The 19,696-nt window shown below is 36.1% G+C and overlaps 1 protein-coding gene across 4 annotated transcripts in view; it reads left to right on the forward strand.

Moving 5' to 3' along the window:
* LOC138715333 (cytochrome P450 4C1-like) overlaps positions 1 to 3,024 on the forward strand; it is a 121,536-nt gene extending 118,512 nt beyond the window's left edge. For all 4 annotated transcript variants that reach the window (XM_069848140.1, XM_069848142.1, XM_069848141.1 and 1 more), the window contains one exon: positions 474 to 3,024. In XM_069848140.1, coding sequence (XP_069704241.1) covers positions 474 to 658 — 185 coding nt within the window. In that variant the 3' untranslated portion in view covers positions 659 to 3,024. The remainder of the gene's footprint in view (positions 1 to 473) is intronic.
* Positions 3,025 to 19,696: the final 16,672 nt, after the last annotated feature.

Below are 19,696 nucleotides of genomic sequence, written 5' to 3' on the forward strand. Positions count from 1 at the left end.
ATGGGATGCTTGATGTCGTCGCAATGTCGTAATTATAGTTTGATTGTGTTTGTGTGACTATTGTGTATTAATGTATGATGTATGGTACGGAAAGCTGCATATTTGTGTTATAGAAGTCTTACGTATGTGTGTTGTTAATGTTTTTGTAGGTTTCAAATTGATAATTGATATTTGTTTTGCAATCGCAATGCCTAATTTACTGATTGTTTATGTTTTGTTTACATCGCGTAAGCTAATTTAATTTTCTTTTCCATTTCTCTTCATGCTTATCATTTTTGTGTATAAAACTATAGCCCTATCATTATCTTTAACCATCGTCATCAGCAGCTGCAGCTTTCTTTTTTGTTTTTGATTACTTTCATACTGCTCCTCCCAGATGCTAAATATTTTTCGTCAGTCGTATCACAGTTAAATTAAATTCCTTTAGAAATCTTCACATTGTGTTCTGATTTCTATATTTCTTTTCATTTCAGGTCAGAGATTTGCAATGCTTGAGATGAAAGCAACGTTGTGTAAAGTGCTGAGGAAATTCAAATTGTATTTGAGTAACCCAGAGGAGAAGATGGACGTGAAAGTTGAGCTTGTCTTGAAGCCTAAGAAAGGAATCATGCTCAGAATTGAGCCTCGTAAAAGAAAGAATGCAGCTTCAGCAATGTAAATCCGGCGTCATCAATTGGTTTTCAGCTAATCTCTTGTTGAATAATTGTCCTTGACAGTGTTGATCGGGAAACTACCTCTTCCATTACGTGTGTTCTCGCATAAAGCATTTTTTATTCTTTTCGCGAGAATCACCTTCTCCTATTTGTCCCTTTTCCTTCTCCACTTTATCTTCAGGATTTTTTTTCCTTTAATTGACATTGCAACCATTTGTCATTCACTTGAGATTAGCGTGTAATTGCATGATTGGATTATCTAAGAAGTGTTTCCTCTATTGTGATATTATAGTAAAATGCTGTCCAAGAACAGCACTATTGGAAAGAAGATATTGCCTCAGCGCCAGCTCTGAAACCGTGGCTGGAATGCGGCATGGAACCCGATAGACTGTTATAGCGATGTACCGAAGTACACGTGATATTTCCATACAAGAATTCTGCGTTATCATATTATGATGAAGGATCGGTGGAGCGGAGAAAAATTCTCTCCGACACCGGGATTCGAACCCGGGTTTTCAGGTCGACGTGCTGACGCTCTATTCACTAACAAGGAAACGTTCTGATGGGGGCAGATAAAAAAAAAAGTTCAATTTTTTTCTTTCACCTTGTTAATAATGTCTAAAGAAATGCTTATACAAATTTTTGCCATTCGACCACAATTATGAGAGCCGTAAAAAAATACGTTCGCCGAGGCCGTTAACAGACAAAAACACAATTTTATTGGACAAATTTATTGAAACAGACACAGCAATTGTTCAGCTATTTTTTCAACATATTTTCCATTGGAATTGAGACATTTCTCATATCATGGGATCGGCAGAGAGAGGTGCAGACGCATTCAAACGCTGGTCCGATCTGAGGCGGCTGACTTCTACGACACAAAAAATTGATCCCATGGTATGACAAATGGCTCAATTCCAGTGGCAGATATGTTGACAAATAGCGCAACAATTGCTGTATCCGTTTCAATAAATATTTCCATGCGATTGTGCTTTTTTCTACAAACGGCCCGAGGGAAAATAACTTTCTTGGCTGTCTCGTAATTGCGATCGAGTAGCCAAAATTTGTATAAGCACTTCTTTTGACATTATTAACATGATGGAAGAAAGCAAAATTAACTTTTTTATCTGCCCCCATCAGAATATTTGCTTGTAAGCCACACCGATGTCGGATTGAATCTTCTCTCAGTTTAAGCTCCACCTCTTTAGTTTCTCTTTAGTGGTCAACCCTCATGCACCCTACCACAACGTTTCCCACTTTCCTACCGCTAGTGTCCTGTGATTCGTCCATGGATGGCCTATTTTTTTTTTTTTTCACATTCTGCACTGATCTTTGTTACATTTCTTCATAACAAACAGGGACATAGATTTTTCTTAATGTTGATTCTTCTGGTGCTTCAAAATTTGTGTATTTTGTAAGAGACTTTCTAAGCTCTGGACTTTTCAATTCATATAAAGGAATATCATATTTAAAAAAAATCTTTGCATAAATCTGCGTAATATTCAGAACTTTTTGAAAATGGTGTATGTGAAGGTGAAATTCTTTCACAGAATAGAACTTTTCTCGAGGTTGCATGTGAAGCGGCCATTCTGTGTTTATTACCTGCTAAATAGGCACTTAAGACTTGAGATTGCTGATCCACATTTACAATTTGCCACATTTTTGACAGAATACAATGTTGACGTCACTTGTAAAAATTCCATTAAATTCAGCAACATATTGCTGCAAACGGGAATGAACACTTGACTTCACTTTCAGAATTATATCACCAATCACTTTACATATGTACCGGTACTGCATAAACGGTCTGAATGAATCAAACCAAATGCCTCCGACTGGATAAGGGGAGTGCGAGATAGCACGTGCAGTCAAGGTCACGATGCAATAAATTTAAGAAAGAAATTCACTTACATTATGTTTTAATTAATATGTAATATGTGCGGATTAAGTTCATGGACTGAATTAAAAAATTGAAGAGTTTTTGGCACAAACAACCAAAGTCAGAATAGTACAATTATTTTTATGAGGAACAAAAAACTATATAAATGCCATTGAAAGGTACAATGAAGCCTGGTAATATGTTCATACATTTTGCTCATAAGACAGAAACAATATTGCAGAATTGTTTGTTATTAAGAATTAAAAATTACGTCCTTAAAAAATAAAAATATCTTGACGAAGGTTCTGTTTGCCTGAAATAATCACTCACAAAAAATTTCATTTATTTACTTCATGAAACAAAATGTATTCTTATACTTTGTAAACATACTGATCCTTATACTTTTATTCATTCCTGTACTACACTTTAGGCAAATATCTTTAATCGTGTACTTTAGTTAGAACAATTAAATTCCACATTACCATAGTTCAATTGTATGTTTTCACTTACTGCATCCATCACTATTGTCCTCTCCATCTACGTACATCAATACCACCATCATCAGTGTCGTGTGGACTCTTCTCCATCTTTCTGTAGAAGAGCTACTTTCTGGCTTCTAAAGGAATGCACTTAATGCTTTATGTCTTCCAACTTTGCTGGTGGAAGAGCAGCGCTCGAACATAAAATGTCGGATATTGCTTGCAAGCAAAAACAACCACTGTCATCTGACTTTGGTTGTTGTCATGGGAAAGCTGACATTGGTCGTTTTTACAGAAGTACCAGTATTTCATGCCGTCTAACTTCATGACCAGGCCTGCAGAACTCGTAAGTAGGGGAAATATGACGTCAAACTCACTCCACTTCTATTGGAGATGATCGACTTCTGTATAGAGTTGTTGACATTCTGTATGTGTATAAGATCCATCAGTGGTGGCACTATAATTTTCAAAAAGGATTGTAATAAAGTCATTGTATTTATAATGCGTTATCTCGTTTCAAGGTTTACAAATATGCTAGATTTTCTGTCGGTAGTTTCTTTGAGATTTCTTTGCACCTAACCTGCTGAGATTTTCCAAAACTTTCCTCCTATCATCACCTACGGAAACATAAATTTGTAACATTTAAGTAATGAACCTTGAAATTAATGTAAATTTCACTATTCATTTCAATACAAAATGAACACAACGAGTGATGTCCTTAATTTAACAGTATATAAATAAATATTCAATATACACTTCGTAACAATGAACTTCCCGAAAGTTTGTCTATTCCATAATTCTTAATATGGGCTTTGTTGAAATGTCGTTTAATATTCAAATGACGAGTACAAATAAATTGGATGGAACACAGTAAATAAGCAATTCTTTCGTCTTCAACAACATAATAATCATATTCCCATTTCTTTTGGAAGTAGTGCTTCTTCACGGGTTTATTTTTGCCATGTTGCAGTTCTCTTAAAACTACAGTACGCGTACAATTTTGAATGACAGCATTGACCTTAGGTCATATAGATGTTACTCACTTATCAACATACAATTTATATAATATATATATATATATATAGAGGGGCAGAGAAGGCCTGACGGCCTTATCTCTACCAGGTTAAATAAATAAATACTAAATAAATACTAATACTAAATATAGGTAGACCTTCTTACATTATATGCACGCATACATTTTAAAAATTATTTTACATATCTTTTAAGTTAGTTAGCCTATTTTCCTCATTCATTTTTCTCTTACTTCCCAAAGCTGTGATCCTAAGGATTCTATTATCTGTTAATTTGTAATTCTTGATAACGTATTGTATACCTGCCGCCGCGAGAATAAATGTTGATATAGAAGAGCGCAACTATAACGCTATGACCACACTGGTAGAAAAGATGTGTGGGGTAGGAGGGGTACGATAGCAGCCGCTCTGAGGAGCTACAGTTCTTCAGGTCTGTCCATGACTATGGCTGTTTTCGTAGAATACGTTATACAGATAGGAAAATACACTATCTGTTCTTACAGTAATACTAATATCTCATTTCCGTTTTTTTTAACATTGGCTGTTTCTGCCAAAAACCCTTTAATTATAACAAATATAAAATGACAATTTATGTATTTATAGCTAAATTATTTGAAATATGTATTTCCATTTTTATGTGAAATAATATTTCATATACAAATTACCGTGCTCTGTTTCGGAATTTTTGTCTTAGTTCCAGTATTTTATCTATCAACAAAAATCCGTTCCCTAATAATAACAACAATAAACAGTATTATTCTGAATTAGTCGAACGTTGACGCTGATTCAAAGAAGCGTGACGACTGTTGCTTTGATAAGCTATTACAATTGGGATTGTCCACTCAAAGATAGTTACGTAAAGCTCTCTAGCTACACTCTATATACTGCTAACCTGTTTACATTGTTTTAGTGAATGAAATCCGAGGTCTAGTGATAATAATATAGTACACGCTATTGGTAGGCTATTGTGTTATATAGAATATCTTTGTGTGTAGAGATTCACAACACTGAATAAACTTGCATTCACAGTCGTAGATCTAAGTGCTTTAATACTACCGGTTAGGCGGTTAGGCAGTGTTTTGTCTGTCTGCTAGCCTTATGCGCATGCGTATACTACATTATTGTTTTGAAGCTACTGTTATAAAACACGCACTGTTCTCTTATGCCGCGCTGCTTCCTACAATGTATTGCGAGTTCAACTTGATGTCTGATCTGGTTATATAACTACAGGAAGTATGGGGAAACACTCATAACTGCGAGTTCTCCCCCACAAGTACCACTATGGATTATTCTATGAAAAATGTCGGGCCTTACGGGATTCGAAGTCGGACAGCCTGCGTGACAGGCTGATGGTCTAATTATTGGTTCCCAACTCTTTTGAAAGTGAGACTCACTTTCGGGAGAGACTTTTGTTTACGGCCCTCCCACCGCTACCGTATCGGTACTTTACTCTATTTAAAAATACAAATCCCTGTAAAATCAAAAACAATTATAATTTCACTCAAAACCCGTAGAATATCACCCAAATTCTAATGAACGGTACCTGTAAGACGAGAAATCGCAATATACAAACATATTTTCTAATTCTCTTTGCCTTCTTAGACTGGCTTTCATTGCTGATATCCTGTATTTTTAATACTTAAATACATCGAATATTAGCTTGCAACGCCAGGATGTTAACAAAACAACAGACAGATATAAAATCAGCGGGTTTATAGCGGAACTTAACTTCTAGTCGACATCGTATACGCCACGTGTACGTAAACATTATTAGTCGTGCATAATGAATTTAGACAGCGGAAAAAAGTCAAATAAAAGTCATGTTTACGGTTTACAAGTACTGTACGCATAGACTATGGCATGAGCTGTGCACGCATCGCAAGTAGATGCTACACGGTACCACGCGAACACCGATAACAACTACCACTCTGCGTTCTCAGTCAGTCCTCGTTCGTACGTGAACAGAGAACATTCAGATGCGTAAACATATTCATTTGTGTTCAGTTTAATAGTGTTCTTGAAAAAATGTTAGTTACTCTGCAGTGTGCTCCTTCAGAGTTGCTTTGTTTGTTAATGAACAAAACAGCTAAATGAACCAGTGGCGGCTCGCAACCTGAAAAGTTGGTGAAGCTCTTTTATTAAGAGACATGATGTACGACTTACCTATTTTTTTTGTAGATTAAGTTGATTCGTCTGTCTCAACGGATGGAGAATTTGTCGATGATGTCGTCATGAAATGGCTGCTTCTCAATCAGATCATGTAGCAAGTCCTTGTGAATGGAGATGCACTCCAAGGATGTTAATCTCCCTTGTGCCAATGATTCGTCTTTATGCGGTTGAGTGCAGAAAACCTTCGCACCACTGAAACGGTGGTGACGGTAATGTCACAATAAGGGAAAAGAGCCTATAGGTTTCTTCAATACGCCTTTGTTTTCTCTTACACGTTTTAGTGCTTGCATCAGGGGAAATGTTCTGGTACTCATGATCTGCATAGAGAAGCTCTAGTTCTGTTTTCAAACGACTTACTTTGAACAAATTAGTAGTCTTTTGTAGAGTGGCAAGAGCATTAGAAGGAAAAAATATTTGAATACTGAAGAAATTTTCAAGTATTGGCAAAAGAGCAAAACTGAAGCTGTTCAATGTCTTGATATCTAGTGTTAACTTGCATAAAAATGATGTCAAGTATTTAAAAAATAATTGTTTGTACTTCTGAAAAAGTCACCTTCTGACAGCTTAACATATTTCCGCCCTGAAAATTCACCCCCTTCATTACCCTTAAAAAAAACTTAGAAAAACTTCATCTGTTCTCACAAAATCCATCCGAATTCCATGCCGACTTTTTTATTCCAACTAACAAACAGGGCCAACAAAAGAATTTTTCCAAATAAGAACTACCGCACAGCCACTGATATTCATTGTATCACGCACTTTTAAAATGTTTGGTGTAAGATCTTGCACTTATCCTTTTCAACTTTTTTGCCGATATATTAATAACAAGTGTTGGTTTCCCCGCTAACAATTTTTTTTTTTACTTTAGTCCGTTATTTAACGACGCTGTATCAACTACGAGGTTATTTAGCGTCGATGAAATTGGTGATAGCGAGATGGTATTTGGCGAGATGAGGCCGAGGATTCGTCACAGATTACCTGACATTCACCTTACAGTTACGGAAAACCTCGGAAAAAACCCAACCAGATAATCAGCCCAAGTGGGGATAGAACCCGCGCCCGAGCGCAACTTCAGACCGGCAGGCAAGCGCCTTAACCGACTGAGCCACGCCGGTGGTTTCCCCGGTAACAATAAATCTCTTTCATCACCTTCAGTCCATCGCGAAAATGGTGTTTGTAACACGCTACACACTATATCGTTTATAGGATACATTCCTTGTTGTTAATAAAAATATTCGAGTCACCACTTTTAAAAATAATTATAAAACTATCACTAAAAATAAATAACTGTTTAGTTAACTTAATCTTCTAATATATCGTTTTAGCAACAAGACATAACACAGTCACTCTATGCACACGTCTCAAACTCAAATTAACAGGTACGAAGAAGTGTGAACACTCTGAAAGACAAGGAATTTCATCTCATTGTATTCGCGTGCCGCCATTTCCTTTCAAAAGAGACAAGCAAGGCGGATATAAGAGTGTTTGCAGCTACAAGAGAAATGTTTTGTCAGCGATTCAAGTACCCTCGCAAACAGGCTCTATAGAAATCTTACAAGGGTTCGTTGCCATGGTTACCCGTAAACAAATCCGCAAATTGAGAAGCTCTACCTCCCAAAGAGGGATGTAGCTGCATTTGTCACCCTTCCCCCTCTGCGCCATCCAGTAGTAACAATGGGACTAGTGTTCCATAATGCAGAATACCTAAGTGCAGAACATATCACAACGCAGAACGTAGAAGACAAAATGAAGTGAAATAAAATAAAATATTAAAATACTTGTAAATAAGTGAAGTTGCACGTAGTAAACAAGTGAAGTGCTGCTTCACGAGCTTCACTCGAGAAGCCGCCCCTGAAATGAACTAGGCATCAACGCTACTGACGTGTCATAGTTTAAATAAGCCCTAATTACATCTTGTGATGTTAAAAGAAGTTTTTCACACTACAAACATTGTCTAGGAATTCGGAAAAACTTCACATTCGACAACTTTCGGAAGTATATTGTTGTGCATTGCAATGTGAATCAGACCCAGGACGTGGAATGACATGACTATCTTCCCTCTTTGGAGGTAAGTAGATAGAAATGTATTTGTTTGTATCCAGGGTGTTTCAAAAATACGTGGCATAATTTCTGGTATGTATTTCCCACATGTAGACAATCAAAATAGTGCTTTATTTCCGAGTTATGACCTTCACAACATTGAAATTCACCGGAACGTTTTTCTTTCCGCAGGTCGTTGCCGTCAAAGGAGACATTAAGAGGGCACTCTGACAGTTCATTCCGAGGCGAAGGTTACATTCAGTGTTGTGTAGGCGTTAGACTGTGCGACATGTAGGCTAGTCAAATCAAGAGCTGGCAGAGATACACTTCATGTACGGTAAGGCGGACGGCAATGCTGCGCTGGCTCGTCGTTTGTACCAGGAGAGGTACCCACAGCGACAATGTCCAGATCGGAAGACATTTGTACGTCTCCATTACCGTCTGTGCGAGTATGGAAAATTTAACTCTCCTGGTTTGGGAAGGGGACGACCAATATCTACAACTCCAGAAGTACAGGAGGAGATTATGGAGGCTGTGAACATGACTCGTTCTATCAGCACACGAAGGGTAGCGTTGCAAGTCAATGTTCCTCATACGACTGTCTGGAGACTGTTGAAAGAGTGAGTATCAATTGTATCCTTATCATTTGCAACGTGTACAGGCCCTGTCACCAGCAGATTACCCTGCACGAGTTAGGTTCTGTCAGTGGTTCTTGCAGCAGTGTGGTGTAAATCCGAACTTTCCTGCCTTAGTATTATTTACAGATGAAGCACAGTTCACACGAGATGGCATAACAATCAGCATGTAAGGGCGTATGAAAACCCACGTGCAACTGTTCCATCTCATCACCAGGTGCGGTTCTCCCTCAACATGTGGGCCGGTATCATTGGTGATCGATTAGTTGGACCCCATGTACTTGTAAACAGACTTACGGGGCAGGCGTACACAAACTTCCTGGAAAACATCTTACCTCATGTTTTAGAAGACACTCCACTGATCAATCGTCAACACATTCACTTCTTGCATGATGGCGCTCCTGCACACTTCAGTCGTACGGCTCGCCGGTACTTGGATCGAAGGTTTCCTGATCGATGGATAGGTAGAGGTGGCCCAATTGCTTGGCCTCCACGCTCACCTGATCTGAATCCTCTCGATTTCTACTTGCGGGGCCATTTAAAATCATTGGTTTATTCGTCCCCGATGCCTGATTTGTAATCCCTTCGGAATCGAATTGTGGCATGTTCTGAGGAAATACGCAATACTCCTGGAGTTTGGGATCGTGTTCGCAGGTCAATGAGACATCGATGTGAGGTCTGTATTCAAGCAGGAGGTGGACATTTTGAACATATTCTGTAATGACAACGACCTGCGGAAAGAAAGACGTTCCGGTAAATTTCAATGTTGTGAAGGCCATAACTCGGAAATGAAGCATTTCCGGACACATGTTGTAATGAACTATTTTGATTGTCTACATGTGGGAAATACATACCTGAAATTATGCCCCGTATTTTTTAAACACCCTGTATACAGCATAAATTAACGTAATACATATACTGCAACTTTATCATCAGAATTGTTCATTTGTTTCACATAAGTAGCTATGACAATATGCCATTACAATAGTTATATCAATCAGTGGCTTAGCATGAAATTTGGAGCAGGGGAAGCTAACTCAAGTTGTCTTTCATGCAATATGAGAAAATGTATTACAAAAATATAGTCTTAAAATAAATAGTAGTCAATGTCAAGTCAGCAGTCAAAGATTGGTTGGAACCTCGTAACACCAATAAGGCATGACCTCAAATGTTACATAGTAAAATATGATTTCACGGTTTACACCTATCTCTAACAAATAGACACGTATACGTATAATATTTGCTCACTCCCTGTCATACTGAGATAAATCACAATATTAACAGTCAATAGATACAGTATTAGTATCATTACGTAAGTATGCGACTGTATTTTGAGTATGTCCTTCATTGACAGCAAGGGAGTCGGTCATTTGTTTTTCTAGAACACAGTTTTGTTTGTAAGTCAGTCTTGGTAATAGAATTGTCCTAAAAGATTCAAGTAAACTGGTGTCAGGAACTGTTATTTCACTCATTATTTATTATATCAGCCACAAAGCACACTAACACTTCAACTGAACACAACTGACGAAAAGGGATAACTCGGAAACTACTTATTTTCAATGTCAAAGCTAGCTTCTTGCGAGCCTTGCGACCAGTGTAGTTTAGTTAGAAATGGATGGAAAATCTACGGGGTGGGTTACATAGAAGAATGAGTGTAAGAAACCAGTCTGCTTGGAAGCTGGTGTGTGCAGGTTTCTTGTTTACTGCTGCATCACAAATCATCCTGAGCTGCCGCATGACAATATTTAACGCGTAAATATAAGTTCTATTAAAATTAATAAATAATTTTGTCCATAAACTGCAGGTTTATTATGAAATTATCATTAACTGGGGAAGCTGAGCTTTTTAGCTTACATTGACTCTACGCCACTGATATCAATATACAACCAATATTCCCCCGGCCTGTAGGCCTACCTGTACGCCTTTAGTGTACCTACTGTGCTTACGTAAACAACAACCCTCTGACGAGACAAACTAGTCGCGTAGTAGTTACCTTCACATCCGAATTACTTTTCTTCCGCTGTCTTTAATGTGTATTTCTTGCTGCAAGGGGCCACTTTCAACATGCTCTATGATGATAAGTCATTCCAGCAATTCGCTTCTGTATTTATTTCTACTTATGCAGTGTTGTTCTGTATTTAAGCTACCGGTACTCTGTAAGGAACCGGACTACTTTTTCGCGTACCATTCAGTAATAAAATCATATATCGAATTTAAATCCCTACAGTTACTGCATAGTCCACACTAGGTAGTGGTTCCCAAAGTATAAATCATAGACATTGATAGGGGCGACTGTATTGGCTGATATTGCCCTTCATTCTTGTATTGTGTGTGTGTGTTGTTTCGTATACAGTGCTCTTCAAGCATTCCACAGATAATAATCACATGTTGAAAGGTCTGGAGAATGTGGCGATCACAAATTTTTGCTAACAGTCAGTTCTTCAGGGAAGACAATCTGACCTCGTTGCAGAGATACCTGAGAAGTGTAATACATGGCAAGCAAAATATCTAAATTTATAAGAAATCATTTTAATAATCAACACCGTCTTCAAACCCTCCCCAGTTCAAAAACATACGAGACTAAAAATCTATAAAACACTCGCTCGACCAGTTCTGACTTACAGCAGTGAGGCATGGACAATCAGAAAAGCTGATGAGAAAGGCTAACAGTAGCTGAAATGAGATTTATGACACGGACAGTGGGATGCTCATTTCTCGAACACCGTAAAAATGAAGACATACTGAAAGAACTAAAAATAGATCCTACACACTTCATTGAAAGAAACATGTCGAAAGGATGGATCGCACTAAATGGCCTAGACATATTCTTGCCTACTGTATATTGTTGTTTATTAAGTTCACAGACGAGGGATATCATTTCATGTGTATAAATCTTATCTTTTATATGAATCCTATATTAGTCTGTTTTAGGATTTCTAGAATCAATTAATATCATAATCACTGTAAAATTCACATTTCCGGTCCAAATTAATGCATATTTAGTGGAAGTTATTTCCAGCAAGTTAATAGAAAAGTTTGGTGGACGTTTGTGTATCATGTGTTCTTGAGTGACGGTAATGTAAAATTCTGTTAATATTTTGATATAGACCTATTTGGATCCATCTACGTACGTATATATAATTGTCAGCAGATGCAGGATGATTCTATTCGTCCTGGTAGATGAATAAATATCCTTGTAATATGAAAATCTAGCTTTCAGCTACAGCTCTGTGTGAAGCTGGTTGAATAATTTCAAGGGAAAAATTGTTTCGGAGCCGAGTATCGAACACGGCTAAACGCACCAACGCTCTACCAACTAAGCTACCCAGGAACTCAATCAGACACCGACTCAATTTTTCTCTTTATATCCACAGACCTCGTACTATAACTATTGACTGTTTTATAAGTTATGCATCGAGTGGATAACAGTAGGTGCATGTTTTCCTCGTAATACGGATATTAACTGTTTGATAACATATAATGTGGGTAAGGATAGATGTATAAATCATCTCGTAGTACAGGTATTGATTGTTTTATAACATATTCAATATATTGAATAAGCAATAGTAGATGTATAAATCATCCTTTAGTGCTGGTATTGATTGTTTTATAACATAAAGCGTATAGGTTATACTTACACGTTACATAATTTAAACGATTCATGCATTTATCTTCCATTGTTCTACAATGCGTCCTTCCATGTCCTTTCTTTTCTCTTATCATTTCGTCCATATCGTACTTTATTCGTCCGACACTATTTTTTTATTCGGGATATTTGAATTAAAGTGAAATTTTAATGGCAAGCAGAGTAATTATATCATACCTCTATGTTAATTATTGTACCAGTGCACTTCATTTTAACCAGGTACCCAGCTTTGAAGACGTTAACCCTGTGAATTTACTGTATATTTATCCTTCAAAACCTGTTTAAATCTCAATATAATTCCCTATCCCTCACACTACGTTTACTATTTATTCCAGACTCAATTTTCACAACACCAACTATTCTAACTGTTTCAACCTTTCTTTCCTACTTCTTTGACCTTACTGCCATGTAAAATGGTTATTTCCTACTCCTAGCTCACGTCTTTACTTCTCACATCACCTCATTATTTCAATTGTTATCTTTACCTTTACACTACATTAATTATACATTTCACAACCTTTGTAACATGATCATCTTCTTGCTCTTTTTCGTTTTTTTTTTTTCTTTTCAATATCCTTTGCCACATTTTCCCCACTTATACACCATCTTCTCAAATTGTAAGTTGGTTTATCTTTACTCGTGTATTACATCTTTGCTTCACACTCTCTGTTTCTTCCTCATTGTCAGTGCTTACCTTATTATTCGATCTACTGTCGGTGACTCAGGAAAAGACGAGAGCTGACTGAGGGGGAAGGGATGTGAACAGATAACGTACGACAACACGTCAATATTTGTAATGTAGTAAGCGGAAACATTAGGTCTCCTTCTGTTCAACTTAGCTTTAATTTCCATACGCATTGTTACTCATGTTTCTTGCACGAGTAATAACCTGGATACTGGATACTTATCTGAGCGATGTTTATAATAATCAACAGCGACGGTCAAGAAGGTCACATTCTTGCACCTCGTCCTCTCCTGAGTAACGGTCAGTATCTCTTCTTTTCCCTTTATTTTCACTCCCAGCCTTCTTTTAAATATTCACCAGCTGACAGTCTTCATTCCCCTCTCCTCTTGCTCGGCCTTGGGATGACGTCATCAATGCTTTCCTCCAAGTCTCGAAGCCGCTGTTCCCTACTCTTTTCCTGACGTCATTATCTTCGTTTTTCCGCCCGTTAAGGATCTTGGCCTCGAGCACCACAAAAGTTTGAAGAAAGATCATATTCTAGACACGAAAAACAGTATGTTTGGTAAGCAACTTTTGAAAGTAGTCAATGTCTAATACCCCTTTATACATTATTATACACTATTTACAAAATATGTAGGCTATAGTATAATGAAATAAAATACTTTAATTACAATACACAACACTGTACTTGTTGCTGTCCGAAGACAGGTCTGAACCTCACAAATGATACCAAGAAAGCACTACTTATAAGGCAACTAGGCCAGGAGATAATAGGGTAGGGTGGCTACACTGTGGAAATATTATTTGATCAACGTAGGCCTATTTCTTTATCATAGTTAAAATAAAAAAAATAGCGTATTCTACTGTACATAATTCAAAGCAGTGTTATTCAAACCTTTTGCTAACGTACACCCAAAATATATTATTTTACCTCCAAAACTGCATTGCAATTATACAGGGGGTTCTATTTATCTTGATCATCCAAAATAACTTTGTCCCGCAAGCACCAAATGAATAATTTTTTCATACAAAGGGTGTATAACTGAAAGGGGGAAATACGAGTAATACTGATGGAAAGCAAATTTGTGACGTTATTTATTAATAAGATACGCGTATTAACATTGTTTTCTTAAATGACACTAGCCTATGTATTTATTATACAATATTTATATTAAGCTTGTCAAGACCTTTACAAAAATGTATCACAGTGGGTCATTGTAATAAATGGAACGTTATTAGTGCCTTTACGGCATGGTATGAAGTGATTTGACTTTAAGTTGGTGTAAACAATACTAGTACATTGCAGATGATACTCAGGGTCGCATAACCATTACACGTAGCTTTGGTTTTATTCCGCTGAACACTGATGACTGAGTGAGTAGTCTGTGCTACATTGGTTTCAAGTGTTTACTGTAAACTGTAAACCAAAGCTACGTGGAATGGGTTACGCGACCCTGAGTATCTGCAATGTAGCTTTTTATGTATTGTTTACACCAATTTATTCAAATCACTTCACCCGATTCAGCTTAGCTTACCGTTGAGATTGAGGTCGCCACTGCTGATGTTTACATGAGAACTTCAGGGACTGCTGCGGGACGTGAGAAGAGTTGCGAGGTCGTAAGCATTAGTATAATACATCAGGCCTGCGTTATCTTGAGCGATTTTCAGATAGCTACTCCCGCAATTGTGTTCATCGTGGGCATAAGAATCGGTCAGTGGCGTGCAATGTGTAAGCTACATTTACATTTGTTGTAAACAGAAAATTAAATGTAATATTTACTGTATGTAGATATGTAGGCGAAGCACATCTTGTACTCATTGTGAATGGTACGTCACTGAACCACTGCGTTGTTTACCTGGTTTCTCTGTGAGCGCGAACTCGATCAGAGAGAGGCTTAACTCCAGCCTTGCATTACATTGTTCGTGTCACATGTTACAGAGTTTATGGAGCAAAGAATATTAAGGCTGCTTTAGACGAAGGCGGTATTGTATTGTATTGTATTGTATTTATTAACATTCCATGGCATTCATACATGCTTACAGTTAGAATATGGAACAAGTCAAAAAACTTAATACTATTATAAAATCTTAATTTATAGTCACAGTCTAGATGAAATATATACAGAAGAGATTTACAATATAGTCTACTAGTACAACACAAAGTTTTAGTATCAATTTCATGAAGTGTTATTGAATGTCATGAATTCACCTACAGAATAGAAGGCGTGAGAAATTAGGTATTTCTTTAATTTGGCCCTAAATAATTTTATCTTTTGAGTTTCATTTTTTATATCGATTTGGAGGCTATTAAACATTTTTACTGACATATAACGCACTCCTTTTTGATAGCACGATAGACTTGCCGATGGAGTATGAAAGTCATTTTTGACGTGTATTTATGCTATGAACTGTTGAATTAGTTACAAAGTTTTCACGATTACATACGAGGAAGGTTATTAATGAAAAGATATACCCCAAGCCATGGGCATTATTTGCAGTTTTTTGAAAATAGTCCTACACGATTCCCTAGATTTGGCACCTACTATTATTCTAATTACTCTTTTTTGTAATAGAAATATATTGTTACTATCTGTGGAATTTCCCCAGAATATTATTCCAAAACTCATTACCGAGTGGAAGTATGCAAAGTATATTGTTTTTAAGGTATTGATATTTACTATCTTTTGCATGGATCTAATAGCAAAACAAGCTGAATTTAGTTTGGGGGTAATTTATTTAATATGATTTTTCCAATTTAACACATTATCGATTTTTAAGCCACGAAATTTGGTTGTTGTTGTTTCTAATAGGGATCTATTATTAATTATTGCGCTAGAAATTTTCGACGTTGAATTTGGACATGATTTAAATTGAATTATGTTAGCTTTGTTACAATTTAATACTAATTTATTGACTGAGAACCAGTCACACATTTTGAAGAGAATTTCCTCTGTTGAAGATTGGAATGTGTTGGGGTTATTGGCTGTAATTACTATACTTGTGTCATCTGCAAATAATATGGGATGACCTACATCCTTTATTAGGGGGGCAAGATCATTTATAAACACTAGAAAAAGTAAGGGACCTAATACTGATCTTTGAGGAATTCCATTATTAATAGTTCCCCATGTCGATGCAGATTTCATAGTTGTATTGATTTCAACTTTCTGTTTCCTATCTATGAGATATGAGTGAAACCATTGGTGTGCAACACCTTTAATTCCATAATAATCTAATTTATCTAGCAGCATTTTATGATTTATACAGTCAAATGCTTTGGATAAATCACAGAAAATCCCTCCAACTTGTAATTTTTTATTAACTGTCTCCAGAATTTTGTCAGTTAAACTAAATGTTGCATTTTCTGTGCCTTTATTTTTCCTAAATCCAAATTGTTCTGGGACTAAAATGTTGTATCTTTCTAGATGATGATATAATCTTTCATACATTACTTTTCCAAAGATTTTGGAGAAGACTGGTAGAAGTGATATGGGTCTGTAATTTTCTGGAGACGTTGTTTCTCCCTTTTTGAAGATAGGAATAACCATTGAATATTTTAATCTCTCGGGAAATATACCATTGAACATTGAATAGTTACATAAATAACTTAATGGCTCAGCTATAATATGTGAACTCGCTTTTAATATTTTGCTTGTTATTTTATCATACCCTGAGGAGTTTTTTGACTTCAGATTCTTAATAATTGCAATTATTTCTTGTTTGTTTTTTGGAAATATTTGAATATTTGGGAATTTTGTCGGAAAATATTGTGTTAAAGAATCTAAAATCTAAACTGTTAGTAACATTATCTTGGGGATGTTGAGGTTATCAGTTATTGTAAGAAAATATTTGTTAAATATATTTGCAATTTCACTTGGATCTGACGTTTTTGTATTGTTAGATATAAGGGTATAGTTTGTTACTTTACATTTTGATCGTCCACTTTCCTTTTTAATTATGTTCCAAGTTGTTTTGATTTTATTATCAGAGTTTTGTATTGTTGTATTATAGTGTAATTCTTTAGCTTTTTGAATTACTTTGTGTAATATTTTTGAATAATTTTTATAGTGTTGTTTTAAGTTTGTATCATTACTATTTCTGCTCTGTATGTATAATAATCTATTATTTGGTACAAGAATGGAACCTACAGTATTTCATTAAGTCGAACAGGATTCCTTGAAGTTTTTCGCATCCTACAACAATATGTGTTGCATTTTATTTACTTATAATGCTAATAATAATTATTATTGCTATATACTGGTACTATGTTATAAATTACAATAACTGATTTTTCTGCTCTTTTTTTTTACACCTTTTTTGATGAAAGAAGAGACCTCTCCTTTCTTTATCTCTAAAGAATTTCTTCCTAATTTGAGAAATATAAAATTTATGAGATGGTTCCTTCTTCGGAGCAGTTTCCATATGTTGTCATAATTCCACTCTCAGTTCTACATTATAGTCTGTTTTTTGTCACAATTCCACTCTCAGTTCTACATTATGGTCTGTGACAATTGCACACTCACATTGTAAATTATATTACATATGTGGTTGCATTAAAATGAAACTGAACTTAATTCAACGCACAGTACATTTTCTGTAGTCTAATAAAATATAAAATGCTTGAAAAAGTATTAACATGCAATACAACCTGCAGCCAGCCACCAGCGTGGCTCAGTCGGTTAAGGTGCTTGCCTGCCGGTCTGAAGTTACGCTCGGCGCTGGTTCGATCCCCGCTTGGGCTGATTACCTGGTTTGGGTTTTTTCCGAGGTTTTTCCAAACCGTAAGGGAATGTCAGGTAATCTATGGCGAATCCTCGGCCTCATCTCGCCAAATACCATCTCGCTATCACCAATCTCATCGACGCTAAATAACCTAATAGTTGATACAGCATCGTTAAATAACCAACTAAAAGAAAAAACAACCTTCAGCCAAGGCCTTACCCAGACCGAACAACAGAAAACAGATCATAAGTTCTTCTATGGCGACTGTAAAATGTCTAAGTAACAGTTCATGAAGACGCCACCGGTAACGTGAACAGAAACTGGTAGTATGTACTGTGCACAAGAACCATGCCCTCGAGGCACCAAGTAACGTTCCGTTTATTAGAATGATTTATTGTGATACCTCATTTTTGGACAGGTCTTGACGAGCTTAATTGAAATACTGAATAATAAATACGTAGTGCAATTTAAATAAACAATGTTAGTACTGGTATCTCATTAATTAATAAATAATGCTACAAGGTTACATCCCCATTAGTACTGTTTCCCCTTTCAGTTGTACATCTTTTGTATGAAACAATTTTTCATTTGGTGCTTGCGTAACAAATTATTTTGGGTGATCAAAATAAATTGGACACTCTGTATAAGAAATAACAAAAGAGTATGATTCATGTTGTATTGAAAAAAATATTATTATTATTATTATTATTATTATTATTATTATTATTATTATTATTATTACTATTATTATTATCATTTCTACAGTAGTTATTGATGCAATAGTAATAATTAGTAATAGATTATGTAAAATGTTGTTGAAGCAATGAAAAACAAGAGTTGATATTGTAAAAGAAGACATGTAAACTACAATAATTATCAACTAGTATAATAAAACGAATGTGTCAGCATTTTTAAATGCCTAGTCAATGTGATGCATACAGATTAAGACAATCCCGTGTAACTCTGGGTGTACGCGTATCATAGATTGGATATAGCACAGGTTTAAATAATATAAATTGTAAATATTAGTATAAATATTGTTAAAGTGGTCTATGTTTTGGTCTGCCCAACTATATAAAAACAGGATTCGCGTGATCAGACAGAAGTAGCCTACTTCGCTTGCTATATACACGCACTCATTAAGCCTCGTACAGATATGCGCGCCGAAATCCGTAACGCAACCACGACCCGCGCCAAGGCAATGTTACGCACGGTGGTTGCGCTATTACGTTGCGGGATGAACTTTTTCAACACGCGCCGAAGTCCGCAACACTACGGCCCGGTTGCACCAAGCCTTGTTAAATATTTAACATTATGTTAAGGCAGTTTAACAGCAAACTTAACGGAAGTGATGTTTCATCAACTGTTGTTACTGCTATCATCATGTTAAATCCACTGTTAAATTAACAAAGCATACTCCCTGAGTTAAATCCTTAACGTCCTGTTACAGCGTGAATCATGGCTGCCAGAGAACATATGTTACACGCCGCATTATTATATTGAGATATATTTGCAGTGAAAACAATTAGCTGCAATCACTACTTCAGCATTTTTAATTATTCAGAATAGATATGTTCATAAATACTAAAATTATTCATATTAATATTAGCACTGCATCCACAGTAAAGAGAAGATATGTGTTTATTAACGTAAGCGTTTCTGTGATTATTATTTCGTATTAATACTCAGATATAATTGCAGATTTTCAAAACGATATTTCTTTATTTCACTGATTTAAGAGTTCACATGTAATTATG

Source organism: Periplaneta americana, chromosome 15 (genome assembly GCF_040183065.1).
Source record: "Periplaneta americana isolate PAMFEO1 chromosome 15, P.americana_PAMFEO1_priV1, whole genome shotgun sequence".
Taxonomy (NCBI): domain Eukaryota; kingdom Metazoa; phylum Arthropoda; class Insecta; order Blattodea; family Blattidae; genus Periplaneta; species Periplaneta americana.